We start from the raw sequence: 20,916 nt of genomic DNA, 5'->3' as shown, positions 1-20,916 counted from the left end.
ATTGACCATGTACTAGCATTCTGTGATGCCAAACTGGATAATTTATTCCCTGTAATCTGTTCAAGATTCTTCTACTCATTCACTGATTAAAGACGGACATTTCTTTCAACACACATAATGTCCTCCTTTATTACAATAAATTGACAACTGGAATGTCCCATTGCACTTTTTGTCCAATCTCCATGGTGCGCTGGCACCTGATACACATTATGCTTGTCAACAGATTCAAATCACAGCTGGTGAAAGAAGGGGAAACCTTTGTTGTCTCTCTTTCTTTATAGTGTCTTTATATGTTCGTGAGTCGTGACTATCACGTACTGTAAGACTTCAGGAAGCCCTTTAATGCTTCCTGCATTCCTATGAGATGACAAATAAATACTTAAAAATTATGCTTTATTTCCTTTGCAGAGTGCAGTCACCAGCATTCTTCCTGCATTGGATTTCACATTTTACCACATTGGTCTTAACCGAATTGATCTATCCAATTTTGAATGGGTCGATGGAACCGTTCCAGTGGAAACGTAAGTGTGCCATCTTGGTTTTCTATTTCATTGGAAGCCATAAAAATACTTCATGATAATGAAATGATCAGTCTGTCAACGCCAGACCCTAGGACGTTATGTCACCCCTAGGACGTTTCGTTATTATGCAAACTGCCAATGTATCGGATATCAATATTTCATATCCTTTTTAATGAAGTCGAATGGAAACAATGGTTTCGTAAAGAAGTACATATAATAGCCAACACTAAGAAGTTCACTATGGCAAATAAGAAAGCGCTATAAGTACCAGTACATTTTAGTTTTGGTTCTGTGTTAGGGTACTGCCTAACTACCATGCACCCTTGAATTTGTTACTTGTATAAATGCAGTTTGTAGTTGTTTTAGGCATTCCTCCTAATGATGGTGACTTTTATGTAAGTCTTGTGAACCAGTCTGTCATATCAGCCCATATAGTTCCCCAAGACTTGACAATCAAGCTGCTCTGGTCTCTCGGACTGCAGATAACGGTGTTAACGGTGACGGTAAGATTACGGTGTGAGTTAAACAATAATGTTCGTAATCATTGTAGAAGGAGATCTGTAAAACATATAAAATTAACGTTTCAAGTCAGACTAAATTGTTTTAATCACCTTTAAGTTTTATATATATATTTTTTTGAGAAGGCACCTTTCTCAAACAGCAAAAGTGGAACCTTGAACTAGCCCAATCACCAAGTTCATCCGGCATGTCGTGGGTGTTTGTGAGCAACTTGCTTGTGATCCTGTATTAAAGTCTTACTTCAAACTCGGCGATTTATCAATCCGTCAAATGGCACATATACATACTGTTATGATCAAATTGACTTAAATGTGGAATTGCTTGTTTTAAGAACCGTACTTAGCATTTTGTATTTTCGTAGTTATCTTTATAATGCACCATATCATTCTTTTGCTCTGACAGCAATTGGGCTCCTGCTCAACCAACGGCAACTTCTTTTACAGAACTGTGTGTTGCTGTTCATGCTGTTACTCTTGAATGGTACGATAGGCCTTGTAATGTTCAATCAGGATTCATTTGTGAACGACCTGGTGAGTCTTAATTATTTCTGTAGCGTTTACAAGTTTTGCTATAATATATTTTAGGAATGCTATTGGATATCTCGTCCAGCAGAATATGTGTCTGGCTGCAAATATTAATTTAATCTGTAGTTTCATATGCACATGCAGGGTGTCCAGCTGTGTAAAGTGTCGTTCCACAGCACAAAATACTTGCTGTGGTATATGTAGATGGAAACATATACTTTAGGAAATATCCATTAAAGAACGTAAGTGTGTAAATCAATAGTTATAATACGGTTGTTAAACTGACCCCCATTGTCAGCCCCAATGCCCTTTTTGGTTTTCATGATTGGTCCTCTCATAATGTAAATGCGTGACACCTTTAGAATACATTTATATGTATATATTAACCTGGTAGAAACCAAGTTGTAACTTTTTGTCAACAGAGGTACTAAAAGAGAAGTGTCAATACCCATGCATGAAGGATAGTAACTTTCAATGTTCAGAGCATAAATTAAAGGCCACAAGGTCAATATAGTCATAGAGGTTCAAAAAGGTGTTCCGGATTGGTAATGTACTTAAAACACTTAGTGAGTATATGACGTTGTGCATTGATAACATATAAATTATAGCCCATAGTTAACCACATTTTGGGATGAGATATGCAACTCCATGTGTTTCCTCTTTGTGTATTTATCGCCTCACTGTACCTCTTCTTGTCTAGTCAATCACTTCTGCTCTGGCATTGGTACATCCTGCCAGAATGGTGGGATCTGTGCAGAGGGTCTAACGGCAGCACAGTGTGACTGTCCCCCTGGCTGGACTGGTAGCACATGCAATGTGGGTATGTATCAAAATAAAACTGTTCCACTGTTAGTAAATTACGCTATTTGACACTTTACCAATTAAAAACTTAAACCTGTGTCTCTGCGAATTCCACTATTTACTCATCTTCTGTAACGATAAGACTTTATCATTGCTACTGTAATTAATGTAGCAGTTTTTTAAGTAAATTTGAATTTTGTCTCTCACAAACTTATGCTTCCTGTTTAATAAAAAGAAAAAACCGGCCACGTCCTTTGTGTTGCGTAGTGACTTAACTAGTTAACATAGCTGTTTTGCGATGCAGTACTGTATAAATTATTCCCTTTCGATTGAGGAACAAGTTTGAGAATTGAATGATTGGAATGTTATAAAGTTTCACACTTCTGAGATGTACTTGTATATAGTGTCACACCGGAATCTTTAAGCCCCATGATGCATTCATCCTCGATTATCGGTAAGGAATCTTTTCTGCTATTTTGTTTTCCATAATTACACAATCATGACGATATACTTGTTTTTGCCAATCTTTTGGCTCATTGATCAGACGCATTATGGGCGGGCATGATGTATTTACCTTTTACTTGATAAATTTCACTCTTTTAATGTATAAGTACTTTCAGTTATAATTTTGAAATTTTTTGTAAGCCTTAATTATAATTATAATTTTAATGGTTTATTAATGTCAGTAATGTAAATTCATGTTTATACCCTATGTTCCTCTTTTAGTCTTCATTGATAGCAGAATTTACTATTGTGTAGGATGGAAAACCAAAGTCTTTCAAATACTTGACTTGAATTATTCATACATTGTTACTTTTAATAAATACATATTTTTCTTCATTTGTTCATAAGAAGGATTCAGATTCAGATTCTCTTTATTGCATCCCAAGCTGGGCAATTGATTGCTCACGATACAAAACATACGTACAGTACATAAAATACACACAAAATATATCAGACTCTCAAATACTAAGACATAAGACTTAAACAAAGCTGGCAAGATACGTAAAAACGGTAAAATACAAAATACAGCACAACAGCACCAGAGATACTTGTGAAACATTGGATTGCACAATGAGCAAGATTACTGACCTAACGTGTAAAAGATTCATTATGAAGTTTAATACAACGAGGGATAAAGGAGGATTTGTAACGGTCTGTAACAGCACGGGGCAGTCTCATACGCCCACTGCGGGGTATTATTGCACTTTCCAAATTAATGTGTAGAGGATGGCTACTGTTGTTTAGAACCCCAGCAAGTTTACTTTGAAGGTGAAGATGATATGAGGTGTTCACTGACTGCTGAGGATCGCCTAGGATGCGACTGACTTGGCTTATAATAGAATCTATCCGTTGGTACCATTGACATTACCTCACCAACAGTTAATGGAATATGACCACACACTGAAAATCACAGAATTGTAGACAATAGAAAGAATGTTTCTACTGATGTTGAAGGTGTTCAATTTCCGCAAGCAATAGAGTCTTGGATTGATCCGTCTTACCAAATAATCAATGTGGTCATGCCAATTCAGCTGATCATCCAAAACTACGCCAAGGTACTTATAGGACGAGACACGGTTTACAGCCAGGTCTTTGATAACAACAGGAGGAGGTTCATGATCTCCTTTCCTAAAATCAATCACCATTTCCTTTGTCTTCTCCACGTTAAGCTCAAGGAAATTTTGAGCATGAAACAAGGCAAAAACAAAAGCAAGGTACATGAAACCAAATAATAGGAAAGACAAATGCATTTAATTCATGTCAGTTAGAGGTGTAGTTTGTTGTGAGAGCTCGGACTGTGATCAATCAGTTTCAAAGCCCAGTGAAGAAGTTTACTGGGTAACTGCATGTGGGTTTATAGTACCTTATTAAACTGGTACTGGTATTTACACAACTGACATGGTTCCTCTGTGGTATTTATCTTGGCAAACTATATGTGAAGTGATTGAATTGTGACATCTCTTCTCAAATTGATCAAAAACAAAAGAAATAAAGGAATAAACCTTCACACAAGTTCTTGTTATGTATAGTGTGTTGCATTTGTAATTTGCCCTGGTGGGACTCATTATAGGGCAGAGGGAATGACAAGATTTAGTAATGTTGCATGATTCAACCTCATCTACCATATCCCTTAAAGTTAAATTAGTCAAGTAGTTGCAAATTTTTGGGGTACCCAAAAAATATATCTGTATATATATATATATATATATATATATATATATATATATATATATATATATATATTTATATAGGCAATGTTCTGCGTAGCACTGAGAATTCTAGTGGAAAAAAATTGCAAAGTTTGCAAGTGCTAATAAAGAAAAGAAACACGAAAAGGGTATAAACCCTTTAACAAAGTGAGCAAAAACACTACTGAAACTGTAAACAGCGAACGAAGAAAGATAAAATGGTCCAATGCACACACATGAAAGAAGCGAACAGTAGCAGAGTAAAAGGACTTACAACAAATCGAATTTGGAGTTTAAACCATAAGGGGATAAGGTGCCAAGTCGGAAAATAAGTCTATTTTCAGATTTTAGCCGGTCGATATCAGTGCCTCCAGGGGACAGAGCACACGTAACGGAAAATCAGTGATCTTACATGGGAGGGTGAATTGAAGTAAGCCCAGAACATTTCTCAGCTTTTTTCTTAGCTAACTTAAAAATGTTGGTATTCATGTGTTTGGATTACATTGCATGAATTCAGAGAAATGGAATGTTGAATAAATTTGCATATTTTATGTTTTAGATATCAATGAGTGTATTCTAAACACACACAACTGTCAAGGACAGTCAACATGTGTAAATACAATTGGAAGTTTTCGGTGTAACTGCAATCCTGGATTTGCAGCAGATGTCAATGGTGGATGTCAGGGTAAGTAGAAATGGTTGTAAGTGAATTTCGAGAAATTTCATGAACATTAAAGAAAGGTATTATTTAGGTGTCAACCTAAGCAAATAGGCACCAGCTCACATGCTGAGAAATCACCTTGGTGAGAATAAAATGAAACTAAGCTTTGTCCTCTTCATTGCAGTGTCATAAAAGTGAATTGCAAAGGTTTCAGTATTATTCACCTTTTTATTGCAATTTAGATAATAGAACAAAGCTTGATATTGACTTGTTGTTTTGTGTCTTCCATAGATGTGAATGAATGCAGTAGTACAGGACTCAACAATTGTGATGTTAATGCAGCATGTATTAACACAGAGGGTAGCTTTATGTGTAGCTGTAATGGTGGTTACCAAGGAAATGGTGTGTTCTGCCAAGGTACGTTAAATAATTTAAGTGCTGTTCAATTGTAATTATTTTCTGATAAATAAATACCAAGTAAGTGCCACTCAATTCATTCTGGATTACTAAGGAACAGGTTTGCCAGTTCTTTAATAATATTAACAGTATTAATATTTCAGAGATAGCTTAATCTTTCTTAATTTCATTGCTACAATGTTGATAAAAAAATCTATGGTGCTTATATGGATAGTTTTGGTACGCAGAAAGCCACTTTATTTAGGAAATACATTGTGACAATTTTGTTACTTGTTTTAAATTCTAGTGCAACTGTACTTTTACCCATGAATACATTATTAAAATTTCATCGCTATTCTCATATCTGGAAGAAGTTATATACTTTTCATTCCATACAAAAGGCTTGATGTAATTTTGATAAGTGGTGGGGTGGTAGGGTGGTCGGGAAGAATGGGCATTGCATGTACACCATCAGTGGACAGTCTATAGCAATGAAGGGGCGTATTATGGTGCTAACTTAACTTTGCAAAGACCTCTGGGAGCTTGCTATGTATTTCTTAGAACAAAAAAGAAACACAAGTTTAGTCTGACATAAGAATTATATTCTAGTGTTTCAAAACTTATTTTCAGATACCCCAACTACTCTCATAATAAATAAGGGTTTAATTTGCTTTCTGATAACGTACAGGATTCTAGAGTCAATAACAAATAATTCTTGAAACATACTTGGAACGAATCTATGATTTGATGCTTGCTTGAGTAAGTAAAAAGGTACCTGATGACTGAACCAAATAGGTGTCACAGATTTTGTTCCATAACACTTTTCAGAGTCATGTTGGTACAGTTTTGTAGAAGTGAAGGATTTGTAAAGCCAACAGCAGAAGCCATTAGCATCTGAAAGTTTGTGGATTCTTGCGCCTGTCTTTAGACAAGGTTAGCAGATATTGCATCTGCACTCAAAACTATGTTGTGATACATACAGTGCTGTATACATTTGGCTGTATAGGTAACTTTGCATCACGCAGTAGGAGGATTTACTTCATTAAGTCATCTTTTTCAAATATGATTGTGGTAGATGAAAGCAGGGGTTTGCCTCTCTGGTCATAACTGTCTTCCAAATTGATCGTAACTCATGGAACATCACCACATTTGGTCAAAGTTTAGATCTAGATTGCATCTACACTTTTGGCAAATTTCAGGCCCAAATTTCAGACAAATGTAGTAAGCCCAGAACATTTCTCAGCTTTTTTAGCTAAATTGAAAATGTTGGTATTTATGTGTGTAAAATGGCATTAATGGATGTAAAGTGGAAATGTCAAATAATAATTGACAATATTATACAATGTCCTGGCAAATAACTGTTTTTATTTCAAAGTGATGGCAAACTTTGTTCATGTTTGTGTTAGCAAAAATTGAATGAATCCAACACCTTGTTTGGATTACATTGCATGAATTCAGAGAAAAGGAATGTTGAATAAATTTGCATATTTTTATGTTTTAGATATTGATGAGTGTATTTTTGGCACACACAACTGTCAAGGACAGTCAACATGTGTAAATACAATTGGAAGTTTTCGGTGTAACTGCAATCCTGGATTTGCAGCAGATGTCAATGGTGGATGTCAGGGTAAGTAGAAATGGTTGTAAGTGAATTTCGAGAAATTTCATGAAACATCAAAGATGGTATTATTTAGGTGTCAACCTAAGCAAATAGGCACCAGCTCACATGCTGAAAAATCACCTTGGTGAGAATAAAATGAAACTAAGCTCATTATTTATACAAAATTGTTTATTTTTTTCATGAAAGAAAATTTGACTCGTGCTGTTTCCACACCACCATGTTGTAATGAATTTATTGAAGGGTATCAGAACAATGCTTCATTAGAAGAACTAATTAAGTCCAGTTGTCTTTGTTTAATCATGCTGTACTTTCTGGAAAATTGACAGAAATTAGAAAAAACAGTAGCTTGTAGTGACTCATTCATGACACATTTACATTCAGTCAAAGAAAACTGTGTACTTAGCAAGTTTGCAGTCATTTTTAAAGAAAAGGTAGAGAAAACAATGCTTAAGTAACTTTAGGTAAGCCACAACTGTACTTGCCCTATAAGTTCAATGATAAATTTTGCCTATCTCATTGATGTGGTCAAAGTTTAGATCAGCCTACTCAACGGAGATTGGTATTCATTTGTAACAACAGCCCCAAAATATGAGACAAATAAATATTAAACTCAGCACAGATTTACAGTACTTTGGCTGCATGTTTGCTGAATGTATCTGCATGCCTTGTTAAATATTGACTGTAGATTTAGTTTCGTAGTAAAGTTTAGATCTGCTGGAGGCAGGGACGTAGCCAGGGGGGAGCAGGGGGAGCGACCGCTCCCCCCCCTTTCAGTGTCGATTTTTTTTTTTTAAACTGTTGTTTTTTTTAGCATGGTATTTTGTCAGTGCTCTTTTGATCTTGAATACTCGTCAGCTCCGTTAACTCGGTTATAATCGTAGTAACATTCACGCCTACTGATTCAACTACTAACTTAGTTTGGCAGATGCAATTAGCTAAATTTAGCCTATAGCCTATTACAAGCCTACAGTTGGCCACTGCGTAATAAAATACATATTGCCTACCTAACCGCACTCTATGGAATGTCACGAACCGTATGCACAACAACGTCGATAACGTTCGTTCTCATCCTTTCTATGATTCGTCCTAAGTTGTGCACGACAGCATGTTATGAAGCTAAGCTATAGCAATCGTACGTGATACGCACTTCCTTTAAATAATTATTACACTGTTAACGATAACGATATTTGTTTTTGGCCACTGCATATCTGGCTATATTACAAAATATGAAAGTTTATATTGTCCATCAGTTAAGTTCGTCAAATGTATTAAAGTCCAGACATTGGACAATAAACAAGAATCATCCTACTGGAAAAATTGTGAAAGCACTATGTTTGTCTTTCTGATATATTATGTAAAAGAACATGTAAAAGAATTCAAACAGGAAACAAAATCTGCTGATAATATGATATCCGTGATCAGGGGCGTAGCCAGTATGTAGTACTGTAGGCCCGGGCCTACACTTTTTTTGGCCAAGTTATCTTTTTTAAAAACACCCATATTTCAAATCCATAAGCTTGCTGGACGAGTTTAAGAGTCCAGACAGGAATAACTATTGAAATGAACGTAGCAAGAATATGGCTAAATTAGGTGACCTAGTCTTCTAATTTAGGCTGTCATTTCTATCGCGTGCCGTTTCATTCAACACTCTACCCGCCGAAAAAGTCTAGAATCCGATCTTGTCAGTTTTTTTAACATCTAGTTAAGAACCCGTTTACGCAGATAATATTTCAGTTGAGAAAACAGTTGAGAAATTTGCATCAGATGGCAATCGTCGGATAGCTCTCGCCTTCTCTTATAAGCCAACTTAAACATTTACTAGCTACAGTTGTATCAAAGACAATTACTGGCTATAGTTGTATCAAAGACATTTCTGGCCTATCTATATATGCATCTACAATTATCAGCAGTTGAAAAGTAAGACTACTCTGTACATGTACTTTGCTAATTGTAAATACCGAACATTATGTAGTATTGAATTACGTACTATTTTAACTCGTTTGTTTTTTTGGTTTAAAAGTGATATTGAATGAGGTGTCTCAAGTTAGCAAGAGGCCATAGAACCAGAATGAACACTCGGGAAGGGCCGTTTCCGGCCATCTGGGGGGTTTGTAAAACCAAAAATTTTCTTGTACGCTCCGCGCCAACCGATGGTGGCGCTCCGCTCAGATAGTCGTGCCTACAATTTGAAAATCCATATCAGTCGCAAAAAGTGCTCCCCCCCCCCCTTTCAAATTCCTGGCTACGTCGCTGGCTGGAGGATGTGTCAACCAAAAACAAAAGAAATAAGAGAAAATATTCTAGATGTACTTATACTGTCACAGCCTGCTAAACATATTACAATGTTGAGATACCAGTTATATTTTTTGGGCAGAGCAAACATGTGCGGCATGAATGTCTCATTTCCATATTATTGTATCAAAGCTTGACAAATTACACTCTTATTAAACATATGTATTTGTACAAAATGTACAAAACTATAAAATAAGTTGATACCCAGTACCATGACCACCATAATATATTAACCATTATTATGACATAGCACACAAGAGTAGTCTCAAACGAATTATATACTTCACATTATGCACTTTGAAGTAGTTCTCCATATCAACTCATGTTTTCCTAGGCTGTGAATACGGAAAAATCCAGGCACTAAGGTAGTTTCAAGGTTGTCATGAAAAAAAAAAATTTCATTTGTTTATCTATAGTCTATTAAATACTATTGATATGTGTGCTTAATTCAGCCCTTTCAGCATCAGTTAGTAAAACTTAATTTGTTTGTTTCAATATAGCAGATACTGTAACAAGACAAACCGAGTAAATCATGGTAAAAGGTGTTACTAATTTTACCCTGTAGAGATCTTTCCGCTAGTAAATTTACACATAATGTGGCTTAGGAAAATTCTATAGCTCATTTCAAAGTATTCCTGTTTGATAATGATGTCAACATTTACAGAGTGAACTGTATTTTCAAAGCCACAGACATACCGGTAGAGATGTGATTAACGTTTCACAGTATTTTATATAGCTTGCAGACTTTCAGGATGTACAATAATTGTAGTGGCCACAGACTTCGGTAGAGATGTGATAAATATTTGACATTATTTTATATAGCTTGCAGACTTTCAGGGTGCTCAATATTTGTAGTGGCCACAGACATCGGTAGAGATGTAATAAATATTTCACAGTATTTTATATAGCTTGCATACTTTCAATGTGTACAATATCTAGAGTAGTCACAAGCATATCAGTAGAGATACATGTGATAAATATTTCACAGTGTTTTATATAGCTTGCAGACTTTCAGGGTGTACAGTATTTGTAGTGGCCACAGACATCGGTAGAGATGTAATAAATATTTGACATTAGTTGAGATATATAATTTGCAGACTTTCATTGTGTATAATAATTGTAGTGGCCACAGACATCGGTAGAGATGTGATAAATATTTGACATTATTTTATATAGGGTTTAGGTGGTAGGGTGGTCGGGAGGAATGGGCATTGCATGTTCACCATCAGTGGAAAGTCTATAGCAATGAAGGGGCGTACTATGGTGCTAACTTAACTTTGCAAAGACCTCTGGGAGCTTGCTATGTATTTCTTAGGTTAACAGATATTGCATCTGCACTCAAAACTATGTTGTGATACATACAGTGCTGTTTACATTTGGCTGTATAGGTAACTTTGCATCATGCAGTAGGAGGATTTACTCAACACAGTCATCTTTTAGAAATATGATTGTGGTAGATGAAAGTTGGGGCTTGCTTCTCTGGTGATAACTGTCTTCCAAATTGATCGTAACTCATGGAAAATCACCACATTTAGTCAAAGTTTAGATCTAGATTGCATCTTCACTTTTGGCAAATTTCAGGCCAAAATTTCAGTCAAATGTAGAAGCGCAGAACATTTCTCAGCTTTTTTAGCTAACTTAAAAATGTTGGTATTCATGTGTGCAAAATGGCAGTAATGAATGTAAAGTGGAAATGTCAAATAATAATTGACAATATTATTCAATGTCCTGGCAAATAACTGTTTTTCTTTCACAGTGATGGCAAGCTTTGTTCATGTTTGTGTTAGCAACAATTGAATGAAACCAACACCTTGTTTGGATTACATTGCATGAATTCAAAAAAAAAAAAAATGTTGATTAAATTTGTATATTTTATGTTTCAGATATCAATGAGTGTATTCTAAACACACACAACTGTCAAGGACAGTCAACATGTGTAAATACAATGGGACGTTTTCTGTGTAACTGTAATCCTGGATTTCAAGCAGATGTCAATGGTGGATGTCAGGGTAAGTAGAAATGGTTGTAAGTGAATTTCGAGAAATTTCATGAACATTAAAGATGGTATTATTTAAGTGTCAACATAAGCAAATAGGCACCAGCTCACATGCTGCGAAATCACCTTGGTGAGAATAAAATGAAACTAAGCTTTGTCCTTTTCATTGCAGTGTCATAAAAGTGAATTGCAAAGGTTTCAATATTATTCACTTTTTTATTGCAATTTAGATAATAGAACAAAGCTTGATATTGACTTGTTGTTTTGTGTCTTCCATAGATGTGAATGAATGCAGTAGTACAGGACTCAACAATTGTGATGTTAATGCAGCATGTATTAACACAGAGGGTAGCTTTGTGTGTAGGTGTAATGGTGGTTACCAAGGGAATGGTGTGTCCTGCCAAGGTACGTTAAATAATTTAAGTGCTGTTCATTTGTAATTATTTTCTGATAAATAAATACCAAGTAAGTGCCACTCAATTCATTCTGGATTACTAAGGAACAGGTTTGCCAGTTCTTTAATAATATTAACAGTATTAATATTTCAGAGATAGCTTAATCTTTCTTAATTTCATTGCAACAATATTGATAAAAAACTATGGTGCTTATATGGATAGTTTTGGTACGCAGAAAGCAACTTTATTTAGGAAATATATAGCGACAATTTTGTTACTTGTTTTACATTCTAGTGCAACTGTACTTTTACCCATGAATACATTATTAAAATTTCAACGCTATTCTCATATCTAGGAGAAGTTATATACTTTTCATTCCATGCAAAGGGCTTGATGTAATTTTGATAAGTGGTGGGGTGGTAGGGTGGTCGGGAGGAATGGGCATTGAATGTACACCATCAGTGGACAGTCTATAGCAGTGAAGGGGCGTATTATGGTGCTAACTTAACTTTGCAAAGACCTCTGGGAGCTTGCTATGTATTTCTTAGAACAAAAAAGAAACACAAGTTTAGTCTGACATAAGAATTATATTCTAGTGTTTCAAAACTTATTTTCAGATACACCAGCTGCTCTCATGATAAATGAGGGTTTAATTTGCTTTCTGATATCGTACAGGATTCTAGAGTCAATAACAAATAATTCTTTAATCATACTTAGAACGAATCTATGATTTAATGCTTGCTTGAGTAAGTAAAAGGGTACCTGATTCTATATTGACTTGTTTCTTGTGTCTTCCATAGATGTGAATGAATGCAGTAGTACAGGACTCAACAATTGTGATGCTAATGCAGCATGTATTAACACAGAGGGTAGCTTTGTGTGTGTCTGTAATGGTGGTTACCAAGGAACTGGTGTGACCTGCCAAGGTACGTTAAATAATTTAAGTGCTGTTCATTTGAAATCATTTTCTTACAAATAAATACCACAAAATTTCACGATGGATAAATATAAGGAACTGCTTTGCCAATACATTATAACAACATTTGTGCTAAGTATGAATATTTCCGAGTTAGCATAATCTTTCATAATCTCATTGCAACAATGTTGATAACAAACTATGGTGCTTATATGGATAGTTTTGGTACACAGAAAGCCACTTTATTTAGGAAATATATAGTGACAATTTTGTTACTTGTTTTAAATTCTAGTGCAACATTAATTTACCTATGAATACATTATTAAAACTTCATCGCTATTCTCATTTCTAGAAAGATGTTATACACCTTTCATTCCATGCAATGGGCTTGATGTAATTTTGATAAGTGGTGGGGATGAGGCTGGGGGAGGAATGGGCATTGCATGCACACCATCAGTAGACAGTCTATAGCAATGAAGGGGCGTACTATGGTGCTAACTTAACTTTGCAAATACCTCTGGGAGCTTGCTATGTATTTCTTAGAAAAAAAGAAACACAAGATTAGTCTGATATAAGAATTATATTCTAGTGTTTCAAAACTTATTTTCAGATACCCCAGCTGCTCTCATGATATATGAGGGTTTAATTTGCTTTCTGATATCGCACAGGATTCTAGAGTCAATAACAAATAATTCTATAATAATAATTGGAACGAATCTATGATTTGATGCTTGCTTGAGTAAGTAAAAAGGTACCTGATGGCTAAACCAAACAGCTGTCACAGATTTGGTTACATAACACTTTTCAGGGTCATGGTGGTACAGTTTTTTAGAAGTGAAGGATTTGTAAAGCCAACAGCAGAAGCCATTAGCATCTGAAAGTTTGTGGATTCTTGCGCCTGTCTTTAGACAAGGTTAGCAGATATTGCATCTGCACTCAAAACTATGTTGTGATACATACAGTGCTGTATACATTTGGCTGTATAGGTAACTTTGCATCATGCAGTAGGAGGATTTACTCAACACGGTCATCTTTTTTAAATAGATTGTGGTAGATGAAAGCAGGGGCGTAGCGAGCCGGGGGTGTGTGGGGGTGTCACACCCCCCCCCCCCAATAATTTGGTCGCTGTCGGCAAATTTTGGGTCTGTCGGCAAAATGAGAAAAGGTGAAGAGAGCGGAAGGGAAAGAAAGAAGGAGAGCTGAATAGAGAAAAGGAGAACGGGGGCTTCTTCCGTGCCAAATTTGACTTAAAATATGCACCAGATTGCATCTAAGGACGTTTCAAAACTAAAAAATTTCCAAAGGGGAGGGGTAGACTCCCTATACACTTAGACCCCTCCCCCATTTCAGTCACCACTTCCAGATCCGTCAGCAAATCAAATTTGACTTAAAATATGCACCAGATTGCATCTAAGGACGTTTCAAAACTTAAAAATTTTCCAAAGGGGTGGGGGACACCGCCTCCCGTTAGACCCCTCCCCCATTTCAGTCACCACTTCCAGATCCGTCGGCATATCAAATTTGACTTAAAATATGCACCAGATTGCATCTAAGGACGTTTCAAAACTAAAAAATTGCCAAAGGGGAGGGGGACACCCCCTCCCGTTAGACCCCTCCCCCATTTCAGTCACCACTTCCAGATCCGTCGGTAAATCAAATTCTCCACCCCCCCCCCCAACAAAAACCCCTTCGCTACGCCCCTGGATGAAAGTTGGGGTTTGCTTCTCTGGTCATAACTGTCTTCCAAATTGATCGTAAGTCATGGAAAATCACCACATTTAGTCAAAGTTTAGATCTAGATTGCAACTTTACTTTTGGCAAATTTCAGGCCAAAATTTCAGTCAAATGTAGTTAGCCCAGAATATATCTCAGCTTTTTTAGCTAACTTAAAAATGTTGTTATTCATGTGTGCAAAATGGCAGTAATGAATGTAAAGTGGAAATGTCAAATAATGATTGACGATATTATTCAATGTCCTGGCACATAACTATTTCTGTTTCACAGTGATGGCAAGCTTTGTTCATGTTTGTGTTAGCAATAATTGAATGAAAGCAACACCTTGTTTGGATTACATTGCATGAATTCAGAGAAAAGGAATGTTGAATAAATTTGCATATCTTTATGTTTCAGATATCAATGAGTGTATTCTAAACACACAGGACTCAACAATTGTGATGCTAAAGCTATATGTGCTAACACAGAGGGTAGTTTAATGTGTATGTGTAATTTGCATATTTTTTTGTTTCAGATATAGATGAGTGTATTCTAAACACACACAACTGTCAAGGACAGTCAACATGTGAAAATACAATGGGAAGTTTTCGGTGTAACTGCAATCCTGGATTTGCAGCAGATGACAATGGTGTATGTCAGGGTAAGTAGAAATGGACATGTAGGTGAATTCAATGAATAAATATATTGTTTTTATGATGATCATTGGAGATATTTAGGTCTTTGTCAATGACTCTTAAAATAAAGGAAATCCATTTGAATGTAAATCTTAAATGATGTGAATATTTTTTAGGAGAGCCCTGTGATGAAGGAGGCAGCTCACATGCAGAGAAGCATGAAAAAAATACATTTGTGAATTAAATACAAGGAATTAAGAGCATAGCTTTTAGCAATGTAACAGAGAGAAGAATGTCTGAGTAGAAACGTTTGTGTTGATAAATTTCATGAACGTTAAAGATGTTAGTATTTAGGTGTCAACCTAAGCAAATAGGCACTATATATACTTCAACTTCTGGGCCCTGTTCCACAAAGACTAACTTACGCTTGATCTTAAGGTCAAACTTAAGTTCGATTCTCATCCGATTGATCGTAGCGTAATTCGATCGTTAAGTAGCGTTCCACAAAATCAAAGTTACGCTAAGCTTGATTTTAATTAATATATGGTAAGTGGACGAGGCTACTTTGACCTTTCGTGACCTCAAATCACTTGTGTCTCCGAAGTTTTGACACGGCGAACAACCTGTCGTCGCATCACATGTCATCAAAATGGTGAGTAAATATCAGATAAATGTGTCAGAATAAACATTTTACCACAATCTTTACAAGAATGAACTTTGCCATATTTTATTGCATTGGTTCGTTGTGTGTTACGACTCAAAAACAGTTAAAGATCGTCCGTTGACCGCATTTTATCTGCCAACTTCGTACTCTTTGCGTACGTTAAATTGGTTTAATACAGGCAGTCAGTGTTATATGTAGGCTATGTACTAGAGCCTAGAGGAATACCCGGACAACGTTAGGGCTACCTACATCTTTACTAAAGTTTAGGCCTAGCAGTAGCACAAATTTATATTAGCAAATAGCTACTGTATAAGGATAAACTACATAAGTATACGCCTGTATTATTACACGGACGACTTAGGCTTAGTACTACAAGACTATACAGTATACTTAGGCCTATAACCAGGCGCGTATCCAGGGGGGGGCGTTGGGGGCGCGCCCCCCGGGTAAGAAAAAGGGAGAGCAAAAAAAGAAGAAAAAGGGAAAAAAAGAGGGGGGAAAAGAGGAGGAGGAGAGGAAGGAAGGGAAAAGAAAAAGAAAAAAGAGAAAAAACGGAGAAAAGGAGGGAGTAAAAGAAAACTGCCAAGACACTGGGAAGAGAAAGAGGAACAGTGACATCATTACAGTGCTGATCCCTATTATATACACATGGCCGGGTAGCCAGTGACGGATCGAAGACTTCGGAAGGGGTGTGTGCCTCACCCTACCCCTTACACCGACAACTCCACTTTTGACGTTTCCATTTTCCCTCTCTCACTAATGTATCTATCAAATACTATATATGGTCTATCATAACACGTGTGTGTGTATGGACGCTTTAAACAATTGTGCTATGAAACAAACTGTGGCTGGTCTCGAACTCGACCAAGTCGTAGGGGAACATGATGCATTTCGGGAAGGGGGCGACCGCCCCCCCCCAAGCATATTCTTTTTATGATATCGCTAGCAATTTCAAAATAGAAAACGCTTAGATGCAACTTACAGGTCATGGGAAGTGTCATTTCCAGCGATCTGGGAGGCATTTTCGGGCAACATTTTCTTGTGCGCTTCGTGCCAACTCGTGGTGGCGCTACGCTAAGATAGTTTGCCTATAGGCTTCGCCCCTCCCTTGGCAAATTATTTGCTGCGCACCTGTTCGAATTTGTAAAGCAAACAGCAGATATCAAATCATATCAGTGAGCATGAAAATGGCGGTTCCAGGATTAGCAGCCTCAAATCTGTCGATGTGTGTAGTCATGGGAACCCAATTTGTTTTTGGAGCTGTAACGACTGCCCGATAAATACAACCTAAATTTTCGCGCGCTCCGCCCGCGTTCAACAATGTAAATATCATATAAGCAAGCATCGGTTATTACATCGCATACCATCGTGTACCGTACGGTCGGTGGAAATTGCGCAGTATACCGCGGGATGCTTATGCAAGCAACGAAATGTCTTATGTAGATGGAGAAAAAACATGGAGGTCCAGTTATGTCAAATTCTCTTTTACATTAGTAATGGCAAATTAGTCGACCAAGCTTAGAACTTTATTTTAAGTATCAAGGAGATATTTTTTCATTTCCTTTAGCTATACATCATGGCATTTTTTTTTCTTTCAGTAGGAACCCCCCCGCCTCATACGCCTATGTGTGTAGTGCTCGGTTTCGGAAATATCTGCTATTATTTCATTTCCTTCAACCAAGTTTTATAATAGCCGTTATAAGAGGGTTTAATATTTGTACACCAATAAATTAACTGTGTCTGAATTTTCAAAATTTCCTTACCAACATTCTCCATCATACTTCCCTCTACTCGTGTAATTTTGACCGGTCTGTTAGGGGTTGAAGGAGGTTTTTCTATATTGGTTGTCCATAGATGACATTTTTTGCAAAATTATGGGTATGTTTTGAAGTGAATTTTCAAATTCTGAACAAATAATGTGCTGAAAACCTTGAAAATGGGGGCTGTCGGTGGGCCGCGACGTAGAATCACCTACAAAAGCAATGATCCACAGGACATGCGATGAGGTCGAACATGATTTGTCACTGAAGAAAATCTTCAAAAAGTTTATGGATGAAAAAAAACTATTGGGTAAAACTTGGTTCTCAGACAAAAGTTTACATCTGGTTGGTCATTTTCAAGCCCGAGAAGTGCCATTTCCGGTGATCAGAGGGGTATAAAACCAGAATTTTTCTTGTAAGCTGCGCGCCAACCGATGGTGGCGCTCCGCTTAGATAGTAATTCGCGCCCCCCCCCCCCCCAGGTTAGAAAATCCTGGATACGCCCCTGATAACGGTACCCGGCTAATGATTACCAGTGGGAGCATTGACTGATATTGATAAATTGTCACAATTTCGTACCAAGGAACTCTGTATGAAGTCCAGACTAAAAAGAGAGGTATAGTTATTGTACTTGCACCCCTTATAGGCTTAATTCTGAACAAAAGTGAAAGTCACCTTGCTTCCGACTAAGGCCTAGCTAGCCTACTTGTCCACAAAACAAAAATAAAAGCAGTAGTAGCCTAGGTCTACAGGGCCTAACCTACACACACTAATATATGATTTGTATTGTAAACCCTATGTTTCTTTTGGCTGAACTTGAGCTTACCGGGAGTCTACATCCTTAGGTATGTAAAATGTTTTATTTTGGATTGTTACAGTCTAGGTCTAAAGCATTATTAAATCGGAAGTCGTCATTCTGAAAGGCAACACTGCAGGTAAACAGGGTTTTTGTTATTAAAGACCTTCCTTACTAGGTGAACACAAGGCAAGCAACTTTTTCTGCCCACCTAGCCAAAGCCGTCTGGAGTAGCTAAGTCGGGCTGGGGCTTTACTACAAAATACAACACATTCTAAGTGATCATATTTCAAGGGACATGGCTTGAGAAGTTATTACAATTAAAGCTGTTCAATGGGATGAGCAGCTGTGTGCTGCTAGCCTATAGCCATTGACTGTTGGAACTCAAAATAGAGGTCACAGGGTTTGGCCTGGTATTGGCAAGGCTGGCTCATTAAGTTTAGAGCACAGTGTTCTTGAGTTGTTAATGATAACTTGAAAATTTCACGGTAACCATTTTACTCCTAGTCTAACTCTAAAGAAAAAATCAAGAAAGAAGAATTTTTCCCAGCAAGAGATGTTTATTCTTTGCCAGTTTGTCAAAGAAAATCAAAACAAATTGTTTGTTGTTGAGCTGGACATTGCTCACAGAAGGTAAGACTTTTAAAAGCCTTAAGCACATCAAACTTAGCATTTGGAAGCTTATTTTTTTCCAAATTGAAAACAATCTGTACATTTTGCATTTACTGTAGTATTGACAGAGTTTGAATGGAAGGTGTGACGTTGTCTGAGTAAATGACATAGAATGAATTTCCTTTTTAAGACACATGCATGCTTTCATTGTGCAGCAAAAATATGTACTCAGCAGAATTGTGGGACTTGAGAATATGTTCTATACTGCATATCTGTTTGGAATATAAATTGTACCGTATGCATAATGACACTATTTGAAGTTGGAAACATAGCCAGTAATTTAACCTAATGCTCTAGCTGTCATAATGCTAACGGATAAAGAGAAGTGGAATCTTGACATAGCACAAAATGGATATATAAGATGTGGAAATTTATTCAGAAAATATAAGTATTAAACATTAATTCATGTGTTTAAGTTAATTCTGTTAGGAAAATAAAGCAATATATAATTTAGGTGATATTGTAACTAACATGGTAGCTAATTTTTTAATGAATGCCAGAAGCAATATAAAAATTTAGATTTATAAGTTCTTTTTTAGTATTTGAAGGACGTATTGTTGGGCTTTCTGAATTATGTTTTAACCATCAGGGTTGCAGTAGGAGCCTCAGAGAGAAGTGCCTCTTAGCTTAAAAAAAAACAGTCAGATCTGAAGATTCTGGCCAAAAAATATCAAAAAGCAAAACATGCAACAGGTAAATAGCAATTATTGGCACCTCACATCCATCTCGGTTTTCTTGACATATAATAAAATGCAAATTGATAAACATTGTTCATATCATTTTATTTTAGGTGGAGGGCCAGCAGCTGATTGCAGCCCTGTTTTTGAGGCCGTGATAGAGGCAATGGCACCCAGGCCAGAGATGGTGTTAGTGCTCTAGTGACATCAGAGACAGACCTGTTGACTGCTATGAGCGAGTCATTACAGGTACAATTTATATGATATTCATGTTAAAAGACCCAATTTGAATTTGAATACAAGATGCCTATAGTTTTTGGTTGAGGTTAAAGGTCATTTGTGATCACCAGAAATCAAATTGTGAAAGCCTAGAAAACTTACAGCACTCTAACTTAATATTATACATAATATTTTTTTGGTACCCTTGATGAATAATTTTGATAAAGATAAAGGGAATAAAAAGGAAAAATAGTTACCTTTTTACCAAAGTGAAAACAAATCCTTTCACAGAATTTTAAACTATTTATCAAGTATTCAATTGTAACTTCATATTAAGAGGACGGCATTCATAATGGAAGGGTTATAGGAGTATCTTGTAATTGATTATTTGTTTTCATTTGCTCTATTCACAGGATTCACCTGCACCATCAGAAATATCACCAAGCAGGCAGTCAACCCTTTCTCCAACAGTTGTCCCTCTTCCCGAGTACAAGAGGAAATAATCAAAATTGAGAGGGAAAAGCTTGAGCTAGCCAGAGCATTTGAAAGTGCAAAAAGGCATACTTTCGGCACTCCAAATCATCTCAGCAGCCCTTGGTCCGACTCCTGAAAAGTAACTTCAAATACATACTTGAACACCCCCACCTCTTCCTCACTGTTATTTTGTGTCTGATAAGATATAATTAATAGCATAATGGTGCTTATATGTATTACTTTTAAAAAAGTGTGTCGAAATCTTTAGTAAACTCCTGGTTGTCAAGACCTTTCATTCATGTCAGCTGCCTATGGCTTTAGAAAATTGGGTCACATTAATGAGTGATCCTCCTGTCATAAACAATGTCATCAAGTAAACCAAACCGGAGAAAATTTCTGTAGAGGTTCTTTCCAGGCCAAAGAAGCCAGTTACATATTCTGTCTCACTGTTATAATTACACAGCCTACACTA

At 36.6% G+C, this 20,916-nt stretch overlaps 1 protein-coding gene across 1 annotated transcript in view; it reads left to right on the top strand.

Annotated features, from left to right (window-relative positions):
• The window catches only part of LOC139965007 (uncharacterized), an 89,266-nt gene that overhangs the window by 3,755 nt on the left and 64,595 nt on the right, over positions 1-20,916 (top strand). Inside the window, exons 3-12 of the mRNA XM_071967154.1 lie at positions 409-521; positions 1,443-1,570; positions 2,265-2,384; positions 5,117-5,242; positions 5,510-5,635; positions 7,116-7,241; positions 11,411-11,536; positions 11,803-11,928; positions 12,719-12,844; positions 15,083-15,208. Coding sequence (XP_071823255.1) covers positions 409-521; positions 1,443-1,570; positions 2,265-2,384; positions 5,117-5,242; positions 5,510-5,635; positions 7,116-7,241; positions 11,411-11,536; positions 11,803-11,928; positions 12,719-12,844; positions 15,083-15,208 — 1,243 coding nt within the window. The remainder of the gene's footprint in view (positions 1-408; positions 522-1,442; positions 1,571-2,264; positions 2,385-5,116; positions 5,243-5,509; positions 5,636-7,115; positions 7,242-11,410; positions 11,537-11,802; positions 11,929-12,718; positions 12,845-15,082; positions 15,209-20,916) is intronic.

This window comes from Apostichopus japonicus, chromosome 3 (genome assembly GCF_037975245.1).
Source record: "Apostichopus japonicus isolate 1M-3 chromosome 3, ASM3797524v1, whole genome shotgun sequence".
NCBI classification, from domain to species: domain Eukaryota; kingdom Metazoa; phylum Echinodermata; class Holothuroidea; order Aspidochirotida; family Stichopodidae; genus Apostichopus; species Apostichopus japonicus.
Note: the sequence above shows the minus strand (reverse complement) of the source record. Positions and strands in the feature narration are given on the sequence as shown.